This window comes from Perca fluviatilis, chromosome 14, assembly GCF_010015445.1.
Source record: "Perca fluviatilis chromosome 14, GENO_Pfluv_1.0, whole genome shotgun sequence".
Taxonomy (NCBI): Eukaryota; Metazoa; Chordata; class Actinopteri; order Perciformes; family Percidae; genus Perca; species Perca fluviatilis.
In genome coordinates this window covers 23,456,903-23,476,380 of record NC_053125.1, presented here as the reverse complement: position 1 = coordinate 23,476,380, position 19,478 = coordinate 23,456,903, and the positions used below count along the sequence as shown (strand labels likewise).

Below are 19,478 nucleotides of genomic sequence, written 5' to 3'. Positions count from 1 at the left end.
TAAACATTTCCTGTCAGTCTCTTTACTTTCAGCCATCTAATCAAACAGAAAAATGCCAATCAGAAAAGGCAACGATGGCCAAAACTGTGAAAATAAATCTGAATTATCATTTTATTGTGCAAAAGTATATGTCTCCCTCTGTCTCCATCCATGCACTGTGACGGTTTCTTACACACACACACACACACACACACACACACACACACACACACACACACACACACACACACACACACACACACACACACACACACACACACACACACACACACACACACACACACACAAACTCACCGGGAAGGAGTAGAGGAAGACGCCGAAGAAGAGGAAGATGAAGAAGAGGATGATGAAGAGGATGATAAACCACTTGAACCGCCTCCACAGGATGAATTTGAGGGTCTTATAGGGGGAGGAAAACCACAGGAAGGAGGTCTCCGGACGCCTGGGAGGAGAGAAGAAGATGGGAAACCATATTTATATGTTTGAATGTGTCTGTGTGTGTGTGTGTGTGTGTGTGTGTGTGTGTGTGTGTGACTCACTGAGGCTCCTCCAGGTGAGGGTTCATGTTGGGTTCGTCTCTGCCGACGCCAGCTGGTCTCTCCTCGTGCTCCTGCTCCATCACGATCTCCAGAGACATCTCCACCTTCCCCTGAAACACAGACGACGAGCCTTCATCGCACGTGCAGATTCTTCCGCGCATTTAACTAGAAGCGCGACGACGTAGCTTGTGAGCTGAGTGCTAACCACCACTCGTTAGCCAGGAACTAGTCTACATCGACGACGATTCATTTACGGGATTGGTGATTGGTGCCGTCGGAAATTCCACCGGATATCCCTATTTGTCGGCCGGATGCCTCTCACCTTCCTCTTTCATTGTATTGGCATTCTAAACTCTGATGGATTTCTGAGGACTATGGTTAACTGCTCCTCAGATCTCTGCAGGGTAAATCCAGACAGCTAGCTAGACTATCTGTCCAATCTGAGGTTTCTGTTGCACGACTAAAACAACTTTTGAATGTACACATGTTCCACCAAAACTAGTTCCTTCCCGAGGCTATTTTGCAGTGGTACCGTTGCCGGGAGGCGAACTCCGCTCTCTGGCTTGAAAGCCCTGCGAATGACGATTGTGATTGGTTTAAAGAAATGTCAATAAACCAGACAGTCCTTCCAGAAAAATGCGGAGTTTTTTTGTGATTGTTGCGGGCAAAAATCCTTGATTACGCGGCACCTTTTCTTAAGAAATGCGATGGAATATGCGGGATATTTATGCAATTTTATGCGATGAAATTGCGTGAACTTGCAAAAACTGCGGTTAAAAAAAATTTCCCCAACACCCTGCTTTTCAATGATGTTCACGTCGCGTAATTACGTCACTTCATAACGTTCCCATGGCAACAGGGGAAAATGGCTGCTCTTGTGTGAAGTAAACGCAACATTTTTCAACTTCCTGCTAAGACATATGGGACTTTTTTGCAACAGAAACGCGGGGATTATTTTTGCGGCGAGCAAATATTTTTTGCGCGGAAATCGGCAATTTATGCGGCGAAATGCGGCGTATTCGAAAAAATGCGGCCCCCGCATAAATATGCAGACTTTGGCTGATTATGCATTGAATTATGCAATGGCATAATTGCGTTTTTCTGGAGGGACTGACCAGAGCAGATTTTTCCTCCCATCCCTATCAGACTAGCCAGACCTTCCTCCGCAGCGCCGTGGAGGAAGGTCTGGCAATGCCAGACTAGCCGGGAACATGTGTGCTTGGTGTGCGTGTGTTTGATTTTTCTCACAGCGATGATCTTCTCTCCGTTTTGCTCGCAGGTGCAGGGCCACCATCCTTTGACGGTCTTCTGTTCGAACAGAGACACCAGCCTGTCCGTCGGCTGGCTCAGCAGCTGCAAGTTGCATTTTTCTGGAGACTTGGCCGGACGCAGCATGTGGTTCAGGTCCATTACCAGGTGACCTAAAGAAACATTCATAGACCATGAGGACAAAATCAATCACGACAACAAAGAGGCTATCTGATAACCTCAATAAACATATTTCTATGTATAAAAAGAACTGTCTAGTTGAACCCAACTAATTGTCAAGTTCAGTGTTCGATTAGTAGTCTGTTGGGAAAAGTCTGCTTCAGTAACTGCTTCGCAGTGTCAGTTCATAGAGCAAACATTAACATTACAATTCCCTATTTAAACAAAAAATAGGTTTCACTTGTTATACAGTGACTTTAATGAGTGCATTCAGGGATTAAAGGGTTCTTTTTTTACACAGCAAGTTGTCTGTGGTGTGAGGTTAATCCAACCTTGCAAAGTGAAGCAATTCCCTGAATAGAAACCCCACTATTTTCTGAGTTTTTTTCTTGTAAATTTGTGAGTTATTTCCCGTATTTTATTCCCTTCAATTTCAGAGAATATCCAAGTTTTTCTCAGAATATTACCCGTCCCCCGGCTCCATAATTATACACTTTACAATGGCCCTAATATGATGTTGTACAAACCACCAAGTTCTTCTTCTTTCTATGTATTCTAAACCAACATGAAGTGTAGTACATCTTGTGTGGCAAAGGATGTTGTTTCCCCCAGACACAGTGTCCACAACAGTAAATGTGAAAGCTTTAATGAATTCATATTGTGTGAAACTGGACATTGATTTCTATAAAAATTTTAAAATGTCAGGCGCCCGGATAGCTCAGTTGGTAGAGCAGGCGTCCATATATAGAGGTTTACTCCTCGACGCAGCGGGCCCGGGTTCGACTCAGACCTGCGGCCCTTTGCTGAATGTCATTCTCTCCCCTTTCTTGTCTTCAGCTGTCCTGTCAAATAAAGGCCTAAAATGCCCAAAAAATAATCTTAAAAAAAAAAAAGATGAAGAGAAACATTTTCACATCAGATGTAACTGAATTACTGAACAAAAACAATATAAAATCAATATGAAACTAGTTTGCAGGTTCAGCGTTAAGTGATGATGCCTTCAGGAAGTATGTCTTAACCCTCATGTTGTCCTCCGTGTTGTTTTTCAAGTTTTTCGACACATTTTTCCATGCGTTTCAAACATCGTTATCACCTTGTTTGACGCTTTTTTTCAAAGCTTTTTTCTGCTTTCGAGGCTTTTGACGCTTTTTTCAACGTATTTGGCGCTTCTGTCACTTATTGCCATTTGCCAACATTTGAATTGTACTTGCGAAGAGCGTTGCATGGAACCATCCATGTTATTTTTGGGCAATTTTGTTGAAAGAAACCTAAATTTCTCATATAGAAAACTTTGAAAAGGGGTCAGACTTGACCCGAGGACAACAGGAGGGTTAAGCTAAAGGAGGTCTGAAAGATGGATATTACGATATTAGCCTTGAGATGCTTTTGGGAAACCCAGATCTGTACAAACCATTGGTGTCAGCTGTCCGTGTAGCCAGTTTTTCTTGATGACTAATTGCTGGGTGTGTTCTGAGTGAAATACAGACGATCCTGTGGTGAAAGGTAGTTAGCAGAGTTCTGATCATCACTGACGTTAAGTATGGAGGGAGTGTGGGTAGATGAACGGCTGAAGAGAGACTAGATGTCCACTGGAAGTGTTTTTCCACAGCTAGCTGCAGTTTGACAGTGCGGCAGTAGGAAAATGGCTTGTGTCGGGCCCTCGAACCGTGCAGGAAGATTAACAGTCAGCGGTCCGAGCTGACGAGCTGGAGACAGGCAGGAATGGAAGAAATGCTTTGAGGTGGCCACACACCCACGGACTGTATGAGGCGAATAAACTCGAGCGAGAGAAGAAGAAAAACGCTGCAGCGGAGTGAGACGGTGACGGACGGGAACAGATCTGGATTCCTCATCTTCCTCCTCCTCTCGCACCGCAGACGGACGCTCGGTCTACAGAGCGTCATCCTTCATCTTTGGCAAAGATGAAATAATACAGAGGGGAGGGAAATAGGAGAGGCACGGCGGCAAGTTATTTCAAGGGACGGGGCTGGGGCAGCGTCAGGGGTGAAGGAAAGGCAGAATTTTGACAGCTTGAGAAGAGAAAATAAAACGGGCCCTTCCTCTCTGTGAAATGTGCCAACACAGTGGAAATGGAAGAGCGTTAATTCTAAAGATAAATGTTATCGCAGTAGTTTGTCTGTACCCACAGCGCACATGTGGTTCCCTGGATGGATTTACCACCTAAAGATGAATTAACTTTATTTGTACAACTAAAAGGCGTGTATGTATGTTTCTGATTTACTTTAATAAGCAGTAATCTGGGAAATATGGATCCATTTCCAGTAAGCCTTTTAAACGTCACGATAGCTAAGATCTAGTCTATATCCACGACGTTCCACTTCTGGGATTGCTCTGTTGCCGCCGGAAATTCTGCCGGATTTCACTCTTTTTGGCAGACAGCTAGCTAGACTATCTGTCCAATCAGAGTTTTCTGTTGCACGACTAAAACAACCTTTGAACGTACACGTTCCACCAAAACAAGTTCCTTCCCGAGGCTCTTTTGCAGAGGCACTGTGGCTCCGTCCGGCGCTTGGTGCCGCCCATGAAGATTGTGATTGGTTTAATGAAATGCCAATAAACCAGAGCAGCCAGACTAGCTAAAATCCAACGGAGAGTGATGAACCGGAATCTCTTCTGTCATTCCTGCACTACAATTGCACTGATTGTAATGACAGGTGCAATAACTTGACATATGTTTTATGTGTTTCATCCATAATTAACTGGATGGTTCCAAATTTAAGCCAAAAAGAGCCAACAATGTGGATTAAAGATATTACCTGGGAAATATTGTCACTAAATAAGTGTATTAGTCCTGTTAATGTATCATGAAAAGCAGCATTTAAAACTAAAGATAGGACGAAAGAAGTGCATTAATTTGACAACAGAAGTGTGATTGTCTCCGTTTTGTTTAAAGGCAAACTTAATAAAAGTCGAAAGAAAATAAAACCTCGAAAAAAACATTGGCGCCAAATCGATAACCAATGGAAACACGTGCACACGCACACAAACGAACACCCCCACACACACACACACACCCTTAGAGCCCAGTGTTTTACCGAGGTAGTCGTCGAAGGAGAACTTGTCATTGTCCCAGATCTGGATGGTGAGTTTAGGAGCCAGTTTAGTCTCAGCTTTATCCAGACTCCAGAAATGTTCCTGCAGACACACAGAGGGGAAATAAAAGAGAAAAGTTTACCATTTTCTAACATCTCCTGTCTTTATATGATGTATATTCACTAGATATTAGGGCTGGGTGATATGGCCAAACTCCTGTCCAGTTGCTGCAACTATAATAAATGATTCTCCATACTTTTATAAATTGTAGTAAGACTGTGTTGGATGATGAGACAGAAGAGAGGAGAGAGACGCTCTTGGGAGATGTTGGGAGGCTCCTTTCAGTTTGGAGCAGCACTCCATCGACACATCTCTCACTACATCACCACTTCCACACGGGGACACTTTCTATCTGCACACACACACTTTCGTTTCTGTGAGTGTTAGACCTATTATCACCTCTGGTAAATCCACACTAAACTGCCAGACAGTATCTGATCCTGTCTCACCTTTGTACTAATGGGCTTCACTGTGCAGCTGCTGCACACACAGAGATTCCTCTATGTCTCATTCCATTCCCTCAGTCGTCCTTTTTATCTGTGCGTGTGACACCTTGGCTGTTGTTATGTTGATAAAAAATAAAATGGCTTTTCACACCTGAAATCAAATCGGTCCCCTGTGATTCGCAGCAAACGTCAATACGTCCCTGTAACTTTTCCTAGAAGTACTCGGCGAGGAGATTTTCCGCAAATTATTTTCTTACTTTATTTGTCCCCAAAGGGCAATTGGTTTTGAACCATTGAGCGCAACATAAAGCAAACACGAAGTAGCGATACTCGGGCTGCACTTCACCCAGCGGAAGCTTGGATTCTGAAGTTTTCGATGAGTGAAGAGTGACTTCCTGTCCTGAGTCCATTCGGGGAATCCACGGTGTCTCAATTAGCAGGAATGAGAATATCTGTCTTGATTTATACTCATAAGACGGGTATCTCCCTCCATTACCAGACACTTGTCCAGGTCTGGGTCATAGTAGTCTATATCCACGACGTTCCACTTCCAGGATTGCTTTGTTGCCACTAGAGATGTTCCGATACCGATACCAGTATCAGTATCGGCTCCGATACTGCCTAAAACGCTGGTATCGGTATCGGGAAGTACTGGAGTTAATGCACCGATCCGATACCACGTAATAAAGCCCTAAAGAAAATCTACGTTAAAGTAGTTTATTTATGTTCTTTTTCTGTTATAACTGACTGTCAAACTGTATAATAAAAGAAAGTTCTGTGGCATTCAACAACAAAGATAGAAATAATATCACATCCATACAGGGATAGTAGTATACAGTTGTTAAAACATAATAAAATATATGACACACTGGTATCAGATTGGTACTCGGTATCGGCCGATACTCAAGTTCAGGTATCAGAATCGGTATCGGGAAGCAAAAAATGGTATCGGGCCATCTCTAGTTGCCGCCGGAAATTCCGCCGAATGTCACGCTTTTCTTGTGTTGGCATTCTAAACTCTGGTGGATTTCTGAGGACTATGGTTAACTGCTCCTCAGATCTCTGCAGGGTAAATCCAGACAGCTAGCTAGACTATCTGTCCAATCTGAGTTTTTTCTTGCACGACTAAAACAACTTTTGAACGTACACGTTCCACCAAAACAAGTTCCTTCCCGAGGCTATTTTGCAGAGGCACCGCGGCTCCATTTGGTGCTTAGCGCCACCCAAGAGGATTGTGATTGGTTTAAAGAAATGCCAATAAACCAGAGCACGTTTTTCTCCCATCCCGGAATGCTGTGTGGACTAGCCAGACCCTCCTCCGCAGCGCTGTGGAGGAAGGTCTGGCAATGCGAGACTAGGGTCGTAGTGACAGCAGGTGTCCAGGAGGCATCCAAGTCAAACAACCAATTCCACCTCAACTAGCTCTTTGTTAGAGTTAGGGCTCTACAATCTCTTTAAAATCTCCTGATCTGATCTCATCCTGGATACTATAAACTGTGGAGCTTTAAAGACCTCTGGTCTGAAAGGGCTTTTGATTAAAAGACAAGTTTATTTTTATGTAACAAGTCCTACTTTACACGATTTCAAATGCTGATTTATGCATGGATTACACATTTCATTTAGAAATACAAAAATGATTAAAATCCAACGGTAAACATGCATAATGTTGTGATTCTCTGATTAACATACTGTTTGATAGAGATGCTTTCCTTCTCTCCACTTTCTTAGACTGTAGTCTACACACTAATACAGACTGATCAGTCCAGGTGCCACAGCTTGAAAGATTTGAGGTTTCAGGTGAGAAATAAATTGAAACAACACAAAAGGCTCTTGAGCACTCTATATACTTTTTATACGCTTTCTGTTAGCATTTAAACGGCGCGTTGTCCTCCTGTCTATCCTCACAATTCAGACTTTTTCCCCAGAGGCCCAGGACTCACTTTTTCCTCTGAATATTGTAGGAACACAGAGCGAACACACACAATCTGTGTAGTATTTTACTGAACAATGCATCTGATGTGCTCCCTGTATCTGTCTGTATGTTTAAATGACTCCTCTCTGCTGCCTGCGTTATGACTTCACACTCACTCTCTAAATCAGAGGTCTAAATCCACATCATGCTCTCACACTTCATAACAACACACACAAACACTGGGAGTAAACACACTACACCCTGAGTGTGTGTGTGTGTGGCTGCTAAAGCATGTACGCATGTCAGTGTGTGTGTGGCTCACTATATCCACAAACTCTGTCCAAGTACATAAAGTTATCAATCCACAGCTGTCAAAAGCAGGGGTGGGACGCAATATACGAGTGTGTGTGTTCTCTACAATATCTAACAACATCAATCAACTTCCTTTTTGTTGCCAGACTGCTAAGTAAAGTACAGAGTCTTCTTTAGACTTGTCATCGTTTCCTCATCCCCTATTTCACCCTCTCCCCCTAAATTAAGCTCTATTACGTTCAATTATTGGCAACGCGAGAATTATCTTAGGCTTACAGATGTATTCTTTTTCTCTCACAGTCTCCCGTTTTGTTTCTCAAATTATTTGTGGTTGTGTAATAAAGCATCTTTTACTCAATCCTAGCAGCTACATATTATAATTCAATGTACTTAACAATAATACATGTGACTTTAAAACTAGTTCGTAAATGCGAGAATGTTTTCTGAAATTATTTGTAGGCTGACATTTTTATTTATAATTTAAAAGGAGCTTTTATGTTATTCCTTTGGAAAATAAGGACTTCCTACTTCCTGTTTATTCGACTTTAATGCTGCTATAATCGACATATTAATATGAACAAGTGATCCAATGACCATGCAATGTTAAAGCCGATTGACAAACCCATAGATAATTATTAGCCGATTAACTGCTATTATAGAGATTCTTTTACATCTGTTAGCTCAGTGTTTTGGTTTTACGGCCTGCAGATTTACTGTTTTGGTTCACTCTGGCCCCAAAAATCAATGCAGGTTTAAAACACGTATGTAAATATGCAGAGGAGTAGCAGGGCAGTGCAGGTTAAGTATATTTATCAGCCTATATTCCTAGCTTGCACAGATTTAATGGGGCTCTGCTGGTGTTTTGTCCAAGATAGCAGCTGCAGCACATGTAGTGTACATTCGCAGCACTCCACCTTTTAATATTTCAACATGCAAATAAACTTTATAGTATAAATAAGATGCCGGACATTACACACATTTTGTACATCAGTAGAAATATACTTAGAAAAGATGAAAAGTCAGAATTCTACGGAAGAGGATTAGGGCCATGTGTGAACAAATGTATTTGAGTTCTGAGTTTAAAGTCAGAATTCTGAGAAAAAAAGTCTGAATTCTGACTTTGTTTTTAGTATTCTGACTTTCACCTGTGGCCCTAATAATACTCTTCCATAGAATTCTGAGGAAAGCACACTCTAGGTTTTCTGAGCTGAACTAATCGAGCTGAAGGAGACAACAAGTGCGAGTGTTGATCCGACCCTGTGACTCAGTGGTTATATCACCGACCGCTGAGCTTTCTGGCTTCATAAAACTCAGTTTCTGGCCCCAGCTCTGTTTTGGAATGAAAGCTCTCCACCCAGCAGTGTTTTATTCAAAACTCCCTCTCGTCTCCTTGTCTTCTCGCTGATTGAGGATGCAGCTACGAGCGAGCGAACGCTGTCGTAAAACATGTCGGCTGCGGGCGGCTAAAGAGGCTCGTTTTCACGCCAAGTAAAGCAAATGACAGCCATGATGTTATTCCAGTATTAAGTGTGATGTTATTTTAGCTCTTCGCTAAAATGTTTCTGTTGAGTCTCAGGGATTCAACAACATCTAACTCACTCCTCTTCCTCGTCAAAACGTCACTCCATTATTTTTGTTAATTGAGGGCCACTGTAGATTATTCAAGGGCAACTCCTGCTTTCATTTATGCACTTTTAGAGGGGCCATGCAATTCATCAATTAACTGATTTCAACCAGGTTCAGTAAACATCTCTCTAATAAATCGGGGAATCTCTGTATGTGTGTGTGTGTGTGTGTGTGTGTGTGTGTGTGTGTGTGTGTGTGTGTGTGTGTGTGTATGTGTGTCTGTCTTTGAAATATCTCATGAACCATTCATCCAATCTACTTCACACTTTCCTGGGTACTCAATGAACTTGAGGTTTAGAATTTGGAGCAGTTTGGACAGCACTGGATATTGGATATTAATAAACTGTGAATTAAACTAAACGACCGAACAATAAGTTGGGGGAAAATGCGCTGCCATAACGCTGGCTCTTCCGTGTCTACCCTTCACAATAAAAGCCCAGCTTAAATTTCGCTAAGAGGAAACTCAATAAAAAGACACTAGATATCAAACAGAAGCCAGACACTATATCGTATTAAGTTGCTGTGAGCTGTAAATTCATCAGTTCTACGCACACAGCAGAAGATAACGCCATCTCGGAGCTGACCGGGCAAAGAGAGGTCTCTTTCTCACTCAGACTCACCCTGTGTCCGGTTGTTGTAAGTGGGCTGCTATCTTAGGCTAAAACACTAATAACTTTACCGTTGGCAAAATTCCCCCGCAAATCGTATCCATACTTCAACGTTAACCATCAAGCCAAGCGTGTTAGGAAATGAATACCTCTGCTGAAATGCCACAAGCAGCAATACTACATGCCAAGCAATCAGCCCGTTCCAAAAAGGCACATTTTGAACGGGCACTGTGTTGGAACAGAAAACAAGATTACTAAATAACTATAGTAACAGGTATGTAACTAGTGTTAAATACCCCCCCCCCAAAAAAAGGTCTTTGATTGTTTTAAAAAGGTGGATTTGAGTCAGATAGTCAGAAGGACTTTTCAGGTCCAGTCGAACCCGTTGGACTCATAAAGATTGACGACGTCTAATGTTGACCAGTTGCCAGATCTTGTATGAAACGCATCCTATTCACACAATCCTCACACCATATACATTTCTCAACCCATTTGTCACCTCAACCTGGCAACCTGTAACCCAGTTGCGCAGTTGATCTCTGCGCAAGCTTCGCAGAAAGTTCAGACCCGAAAGCGAGCCAACAAAAATGGCAGGTGAAGGCAGGCAGTGTTCCCGCAAAGAAATCAAAATATAGCTGTAAATGTCAACAGTGTTGGGCGCAACAATTTACATGCATCTTATGTAGTCATATCCACAACCTCCACGCTTTTTGAAAGGTGTGTCGCATTGACTTTAATGTAGCGCACGGCGTGAAAAATGACATTTACATTGTAGATTCTCACTGAAGGCATCAAAACTATGAATGAACACATATGGAATTATGTACTTAACAAAAAAGTGTGAAATAACTGAAAACATGTCTTATATTTTAGATTCTTCAAAGTAGCCACCCTTTGCTTTTTTATTAATAAGGGACAAAATTCCACTAATTAACCCTGACAAAGCACACCTGTGAAGTGAAAACCATTTCAGGTGACTACCTCATGATGCTCATTGAGAGAACACCAAGGGTTTGCAGAGTTATCAAAAAAAGCAAAGGGTGGCTACTTTAAAGAATCTAAAATATAAGACATGTTTTCAGTTATTTCACACTTTGTTGTTAAGTACATGATTCCATATGTGTTCATTCATAGTTTTGATGCCTTCAGTGAGAATCTACAATGTAAATAGTCATGAAAATAAAGAAACGCATTGAATGAGAAGGTGTGTCCAAACTTTTGGCCTGTACTGTATATATATATATATATATATACACACATATATATATACATACATACATACATATATATTTACATTTTGGAGCACCGTTTTCTGCTGATATTTTATTTAAATTTTCATTTAATTTCATGTCAAACCTTTATTTAAAACTCATTGAGGGAGACCCTCATTTTCAATGGTTGCAGAGAGACAGAAAATCTCTGAGAGTCTTTTGCGACATGTAGCAGCCTTTCTCGATGTGTTTATAGCGCCAGTTGATATTGTGATGGCGATAAAAAAACAATAAATAAAACGATATATTGTGCAGCCCTAACTTCTACTATAATTTATTCTGGTTTGAAAGTGCTTCATGTTGAAATGTTATCTCTATGTTAGTACCCTACTTATATTTACTTTGAATTCTGAATTTTATACTTCTGCCCTTTATGTACATACATTATTTTGCTTTGTGTCAGCACTAGGAAAGTGTTTAGTTGAAATGTGTCTGAATAATCCTGTAATGGATGGGCCATGTAAGCGGCCAGACACGAAAATAAACAATTCATTCATCCATTCATATATATATATATATATATATATATATATATATATATATATAATTGTTTATTTTATAAAGTTTCGTGTCTGGCCGCTATATATATATGACAGATGACAGACTTACCTTCCTGTCGACGGTACAGAGTTGCTCTGCAGGTAAATAGTGGAAAGGAAACAGGAATCTGTAGTTGAAGTTTCCCTCTCCGCCCAGAGAGCGGTAGTGGACGTCGGTCTTCTGCTTGTTGTGTTCGTGTCCGTCGAGCCAGCTGAGAGTTTCCCAGTCAAACACATGATGCTCATGTTGTTAATTATTTATTTTTTGTATTTAATAATTACGATGAGATAATTAATACGGTATTTTTTAAAAGAGAACCAAACAAAAATGAAGAAATGACAACAGAGGCCTTCATGATTCATGTACCCTTTAACGTAGATGTCACTCATTTTCTCCCCGCTGACGCTGACATCATCCAGGATGACGTCGCTGGTGTTCCAGATGATGCAACGCAGGAAGAACCTGAGCGAGAACCAAAACTTTCCATGTATTTATTGGTGTACTGATTGTATTTGTTTACTGATTTTATAATACTCTGTCATGGTTATGTGAGCGAGAAGATGAATGGATGAATAGTTGGCTGACAGTTTAATGGATGGATTTTAAGAGTGAATAAAAGACTTGACTGACTGATTGATATACTGATCTACTGATCTACTGATTTGTTGTCAACTGACTTAATAACTGACGTACTGATCGACGGAGCAACTAACTCACTGATTGAACTGATGAACTGAAGGATTCACTGACTATCTAGTCTATAACGAAGACGTTCCGCTTCCGGGACTGCTCCGGTGCCGCCGGAAAGTCCGCCGGATGTCACTCTTTTCGGCCGCATTTACTTTACCTTCCACTTTCTTTGTGTTGTAATTCTAAACTCGCTGGGTTTATGAGGACTATGGTTAACTGCTCCTCAGATCTCTGCAGGGTAAATCTGTCCAATCTGAGTTTTCTGTTGCACGACTAAAACAACTTTTGAAAGTACACATGTTCCACCAAAACAAGTTCCTTCCAGAGGCTACCGTGGCTCCGTCCGGCGCTTGGCACCGCCCATGGTGATTGTGATTGGTTTAAAGAAATGCCAATAAACCAGATCACGTTTTTTCCCATCCCAGTATACTGTGTGGACTAGCCAGACCCTACTCGGCAGCGCTGTGGAGGAAGGTCTGGCAATGCGAGACTAACTGATTGATTGACTCACTGACGGACGGACTGTCTGAACGATTGATTGAAATGCTAACTCACTGACTGACTGATCTATATTCTTATTGATTGAGTGACTGATTGACATTCAGACTGACTTAACGACAGACTAACCAATGATTCATTGATTTACTAATTGATTCACTACTGGCTAACTAACTAACTAACTAACTAACTAACTAACTAACTAACTAACTAACTGATTGACATCTCATCTGAATAATTAACTTACTGACTAACCAAATCATTTACACACTGATTGATTGACTCACTCACTGATATTCTGACTGAGTGAGTCAACCACGGAAAGGTATGGCCCATCTCAAACCAGAGTTTGCATGTCTACAGTGCACTTCACGTGTGTGTGTGTGTGTGTGTGTGTGTAGATGCACGTGTTTTTTTCCCTACTTCTTAGCCTTGCGTGGTGTGATGTTGAACGGGGGTCCAGGGGATCCCAGGGACTTGGGGAACAGGTCCACCCACATCATCAGACGGCCCTGACGGACAGCACAAATGACCAATCAAAAGACAGAAAAGGACACAGAAAAACAACAACCAAAGAGAAGCTCAAACACTGACAACAGATGGTGCTGGAAACATGTATGATTACCTGCTCTATGTCGGGCTGCAGTGGACTGTACAGTGGTCTGGTCTCCACATGTTCAGGTACAAATCCCATTTTCCTCAAGATGACGAGGGACAGCCGCTCCTTAATTGGACCGAGGTGACGTTTAGACACATTTTTGTCCTCTGAAAACAGACACACACACATACACACAAATGAACAAATCGAGGTTTAAGTGTAGGTCATAGCACTCTTTTAATGACTATTAAAGCTCTCGGAGTGGAGAATGGAAACACAGAATACTGGGTGGACTGGGATGAGAGCAGTTCACATAGGAATTATTTATTATTCACACACACACACACACACATTCATGAGTCTGTGCATCACAAATGACTGAGGAAAATCTGCGTTGGTTCCAAGCTAAACTAAAATATCAAACTAACGTCAAAAGTTTATGACTGTAAACTTAGAGTCACCTCGACTCTGAGAGGAGAGGAGGAAAAGACTGAAAAGTGGGTAGGAGAGGAGATATAATAGGAAAGAGACAAGAAAACAAGAAAATGAGAGAAGAGACAAGGAGAAACGGAGGTATGTGAAATTGAAGAAAAGAAGAAGAGAACAGAAATGAAAAATTAAGAAAAAGTAAAGAAGAGAGAAAGGTGGATGAAAAGGGGTGGAGTAGAAAAGATGAGAACAGAGAGGATGATATGAAAAGTGGTGAAAAGAAGAGCACAGCAAAGAGATGACGAGAAATTAGAGAGGAAGGAGAGTGAAAGAAGTAGAGAGAAGAGTAAACGCAGGTAATAAAGAGAAAAAAGAAAGCAGGGGAAACAAAAAGAAGAGAAAGAAAAAAAGGAAGGGATAGGAAAGGGGAGAAGGATGAGGAAGAGAAGAGGGGAAGAGGAGTGACAGAAATGGCAGAGAGAGAGAAAATAAATTGTTAAAAGAGCAAAGGAGAGCAGAAGGGAAGATGGAGGAATAATTAGAGTAGAAAAGATGAGAAAAGGTAGAGAAGAGAAGAAGATGGCAGAAAATGGAGAGAAAGATGGGTGGAAAGAGGAATAGACAAAACAAAAGTAAGAAAGAGAAAAAAGAAACTCAAACGGAAAGACTCAAACGAGAAGAGAAAGAAAAAATCAGAGGTAGGAGAGGAAGAGGAGTGCGGCCTCTCGGCCAATTAGCAACCGCTTTTGACGGACAGCAGGCTGACGCACGGTAACCACGGCAACTGTGGAAAGAGAACGCGGAGGCGCTCCTCGCTAACCGAGAGACGACCACGATGTTGACGTTGGCTTGTACGCACACACGCGCGACACACACACACACACACACACACACACACACACACACACACACACGCACACACACACAGACAGTTGTACCATAAATCACCAAAACGACAACCATGACCTTGTATCGCACCAGCCATGGAACATATGTGTGGGTTCAGAGTGTGTGTGTGTGTGTGTGTGTGTGTGTGTGTGTGTGTGCGCGCGCGCGCGCAGGGGTGAAAATGAATCTTGAATATTTATCTCATCGCTCCACTCTTCAGGTGGTCCTGCGGTTTAACTCCCCCCCTCCATGTCCTCTCCCTCCTCCTCCCAAGTTCTGCAGTTATAGTAGCAGAGGAGGAGATGGAGGACAGGAAGGATGAAGGGAGGTTGACAGAGACAAAAAGTGATGGGGAAAAGATGGAGCGAAAATGTTAAAGAAGAAGAGAGAAAAGGAGTAAGAAAGTGTAGAGGGGACAGGAGGAGCAATAATAAAGCAGAAAAGGAAAGAAAGAGGAGGAATGAGGAGAAATGTGGGAAGAAAGAGAGGTTAAAGGAGAGAAGTGGGTTCAGAAAGGAAAGGGGGAAACAAAAGAGAGAATATGATGATTCAACGAAGGATGAAGGAGGGAAAATAAAGGGGAAGCAAAGGAGATAAGGGGCAGGTAAAGGAGGAGACAAGACATAAAGCAATCAGTAGAAAAGATAATAAAGGATGGAAAAGGAAAGCGAGAGAGATATGGGTGGAGTGGAAGTTCAGTGCAGAGTGACTTATTTGCTGTGAATTTACTAAACGTGTCAGGACAACTACACACACACACATACACACACACACGGATTAAATAAGTGTATTTTTGTGTGTGTGTGCACGCACATGATTTTGTGTGTGTGTGTGTGTGTTGGTAAAACCTCTAATTTACAAAATACTGTTTATTTATATTTTTGCATTATAATTGCACTCTACATTGCACCACACGAGCACATTTTGCCGGGCGGATACTTTTTCACAGTTCAAGAAGTTTGTTTAATTTGCAGACTCATTATTATATATATATTTTTTAGTGACTGTTTAGCAGACATGGGGGACTCGAGTCACATGACTTGACTTTAGTTAGACTCGAGTCGCAAATTGTAGGACTTGAGACTTGCTTGATTAACATTCATGAAAGACTCGACTTGACTTTGACTTGATATTCATGACTTGAGACTTGACTTAGACTTGCATCAAATGACTTGATTTTATGATTTGATCCTCTGATATTTAGGAGGAGTTAACTTTACGATTTTAGTGCTATTGCATGCGCAGGAACCGCTGATATGATGACGCGGCGCGCAGCGGCAGACCGTCAGTACACAACACTGGATATGGCTAGTAACTTAACGTCACGGATCCCTCTCATGGGATCCCACGTGTGCCAGACTGACAGTTCATTTTTACATTAATCTAAAATTAAACACTGCAGTTGTGGAGAGTCTGTCATAGTGTGATTGGCTATGTCGGTGGCATTGATTCTTAATTTCCCACGAAGATGATCGCGGTTACGTGCCAGTTAAACTTTTCATCTCCAATCCTATCTGTATTTGTGAGAAGTGGCGCTGTCCTGAGTTGAAAGATAGCCTATAGGCTAGGCCTACTTTACGGCTTTATTATGGTGTGTGTGTTCGTGTCGGTCGCTGTCCATTTCCCAAGGTTCTGAAATGCAAACACTTTTTTTTAAAGGGTGTGCGCGTGTGCGCACCCACGGAGGAAAACATAAATCGGCGCCTATCCCTCTGCACAGAAAATAATAAAGTTTGGCTATAAGGATTACACATCTGACCAGGCAAAGAAAAAAACCAACGGCAGTTTGCAAGGTCTGCAGTACAAAAATTTCCGACGTCGAATTTCATCAGACACTTCAAATCGGGAGAGATTCGGGTTCAGTCCCCATATTCAGCTGAACCACTATTTGGACGTTTGTGATGGACAGAACTCCCTTCAGTTTTTGGCCATGAATAAGCACACCCTCCCCTCTTTGTTTAAGGTGGCAGTAAGAGCGAATAAAACTAGGCACACATACACACACAACACAAACCTCTCTCTCTCTCTCTCTCTCTCTCTCTCTCTCTCATAAACACACACACATGCAGACGTAAGTATGTGAATAAAGATAGGGACACATACAACACACACTGCACTCTCACACACACACGCACATGCACATTCACTCACCAATATTAATAACTTTTCACTCACTCTTTCTCAAACACGCACACATTCACTCACAAATACACTGACAAATATCAACATATACTTTCCATTCCATGTGATAAGGTGGGATTCAGCTACTCTTAAAGAATGTGTTTTGTTCTTTAAGAGAAGGAAAGGTTAAAGGATGTGTTTCTGTCTCATAAAAGGGAGGCATGTTTGAAGAATATTATTTGACTTGTTTGAATTGTTTGAAGGAATTTCATGATTTGATGTCATGTTTGAGACATATTGAACAATGTTGATTTATTGTTGGCCTAATATCAGTTTTAGGCTGTGCTTTTTTATCTGTGTTAATTTAAACTCTTCAGATGTATGTGGATGCAATGTCTTTTGAATATTGAGTAAAAAATGCAAATAAAACTCCAGCAGTTCATAATCACTGTCTTTAGCTTGTTTAAAAATGGAAACTTTTGTATGACTTGACTTGCTTGACCAAAGCTATGACTTGACTTGACTTGCTTGATTGTCATAAAAAATGACTTGGACTTGCTTGAGACTTGCCCATGTGTGACTTACTCCCATCTCTGCTGTTTAGTATTCGTTTTTGATGATTTATGAGCGCTCGTCGCTCACCAAGGTCTGCAGCGGTGTATCGGTCTCCTCTGAAGTGCACAACGTCGTCTTGGTAGACAGGCTTCCGCAGGTTTCGGCGCTCACACACTCTGTACAGCAGCTGCCTGGGCGTCAGCTGGTCTCGCCACTGGTTTACCCCCGACCTAATGGCCGAGAGATATCGAGAGAGAGTGGCTGAGATAGAGAGCGTGGGCAGAGAAAGACACTGAAAGAGGCTGTTGAAATGGAAAACCACGTTCTTTTACTTTTACAGACATATTAGATTGTAATTCATTCTATTGATTTTGCACTAAAAAAAACATTGGAAAAATACTAGATGAAAACAAGCTACTACTTACACACAGTAGGACTGCGGCAGACCACACCTGCCTCCGTATTTGGACAGAAAGCGGTTCTCCAGGTCGATCACCGTCTCTCCGATCTTCTCGTCTTTGGTCAGCATGTCATGGTCGTACAGCATCACCCGGAGGTCCTTCTCCAGAGGGAGGGAACAGGTAAGCTCGAACATCCTGGAGGGGAAAAGAGCAGGAGAGAGAGAACTTTGAATTTGTCCTCTGATGATTTCACTTTTAAGTCTCTGAACACCTAGCCTGGCTCTGCCCTCCTACGTACTTCCGCTCAATTTTCATTTTCCTTCAGTACGTCGTCTGGGTTCGCGGTATATTTTTCTCCGGCCATATATTTGGCGGTCCAATCAGCGAACAGAAGGAGTGGTTGAGAACGATGAACGTTGAGGTCGTGCTCTAGTTTGAGTTGTAGCTCCGTAATGGCGGCGGAGAAAGATGCGAGCGAAGCCATTTGGTCCGTTGTGGCAACGCTGCCGAATGTCCACAAGTTAAAGCCCGAGCAAGAACAATCTTTGCTGAGTTTTGGAGTAAATCTCATCAGCGTTAGTGAACCAATAAGCATGCAGTATGCTTCTACCAAGATCTAATAATGCTTGCGATTGGCTGTCTAACGTTACACGTCGTAGAGACACGCAGGGAAAACTCCACGTTACGCCCTGGTATCAAAGTCATGGTATTGGTATCCGTACCGGTATCGAATATTTTTTAACGATACCCAGCCCTACTGAACACCCACACAGATGATTTCAGCTATTCTGGGTCATTAGACCTCTGCTTAGGTTGAAGGTGGGTCGGAGTTTAGATGGGAATTTGTCAAGATGTCAGTCAATCAGTCTTTAACACCCACACAGTCCTTGAAAGAGGTCCGATCAGCCAGATGAACTGAAAACACCTGTGATTTCAGGGCCTTTAAACAAGCTTTATCGATGTGAGATGCACAGCGTTCTACTCTGCTTTAACAAAAAGGTACAAAAAATGTCATATCAAGTCAAAAGTTGTCCGTAGGAGTGTATCAATAGCTGCGCTGACTGTTCAGCCCGTCACTGAGAGCAGTTTACAGTCGGAGCTCTGCCCTTTGTGCTGACACTGGGATTGGTGTGTGTGTAGCGACCCCTACTGGTGTGAAAAGGAAGAAGAAGAAAAAAAAGCCCAGAGGAAGAGAAAGACACAAAGAAGAGATTAAGGGGGGAAAAGTGATCAGATAGTGGCTAACATGTTCAAGAGTGCAAAATAAATCAGTCAGTAGGCAGTCAATCATGCTCTTACTAAACACTGCGTGATGTCTTCATGGAAAAAAAAAGTGCCTTAGTTTTTAATCTGAGTAATGTGTTTGGGCTGGAAAGAGCAATTCCACCCATCATTTAACATGCTGAACGAGAATATCCTCGAGTTTTCTGCAGTGTAGCAGCCCTATTTTCTGTTTTTACAGTCTCCAAGTAAAACCACAAGTGTATGTGACACAGTTACAC

The 19,478-nt window shown here is 42.0% G+C and overlaps 1 protein-coding gene across 15 annotated transcripts in view; it reads right to left on the bottom strand.

Annotated features, from left to right (window-relative positions):
- Positions 1-19,478, bottom strand: part of dysf (dysferlin, limb girdle muscular dystrophy 2B (autosomal recessive)) — a 133,257-nt gene that overhangs the window by 5,307 nt on the left and 108,472 nt on the right. For 9 of the 15 annotated variants that reach the window (XM_039823585.1, XM_039823587.1, XM_039823594.1 and 6 more), the window contains 10 exons: positions 18,001-18,171; positions 17,606-17,805; positions 13,610-13,749; positions 13,408-13,496; positions 12,163-12,258; positions 11,866-12,007; positions 5,024-5,123; positions 1,788-1,960; positions 540-649; positions 295-442 (listed from right to left, as the gene is read on the bottom strand). In XM_039823585.1, coding sequence (XP_039679519.1) covers positions 295-442; positions 540-649; positions 1,788-1,960; positions 5,024-5,123; positions 11,866-12,007; positions 12,163-12,258; positions 13,408-13,496; positions 13,610-13,749; positions 17,606-17,805; positions 18,001-18,171 — 1,369 coding nt within the window. The remainder of the gene's footprint in view (positions 1-294; positions 443-539; positions 650-1,787; positions 1,961-5,023; positions 5,124-11,865; positions 12,008-12,162; positions 12,259-13,407; positions 13,497-13,609; positions 13,750-17,605; positions 17,806-18,000; positions 18,172-19,478) is intronic. The other 6 variants (XM_039823591.1, XM_039823595.1, XM_039823596.1 and 3 more) reach the window with 1 other exon arrangement.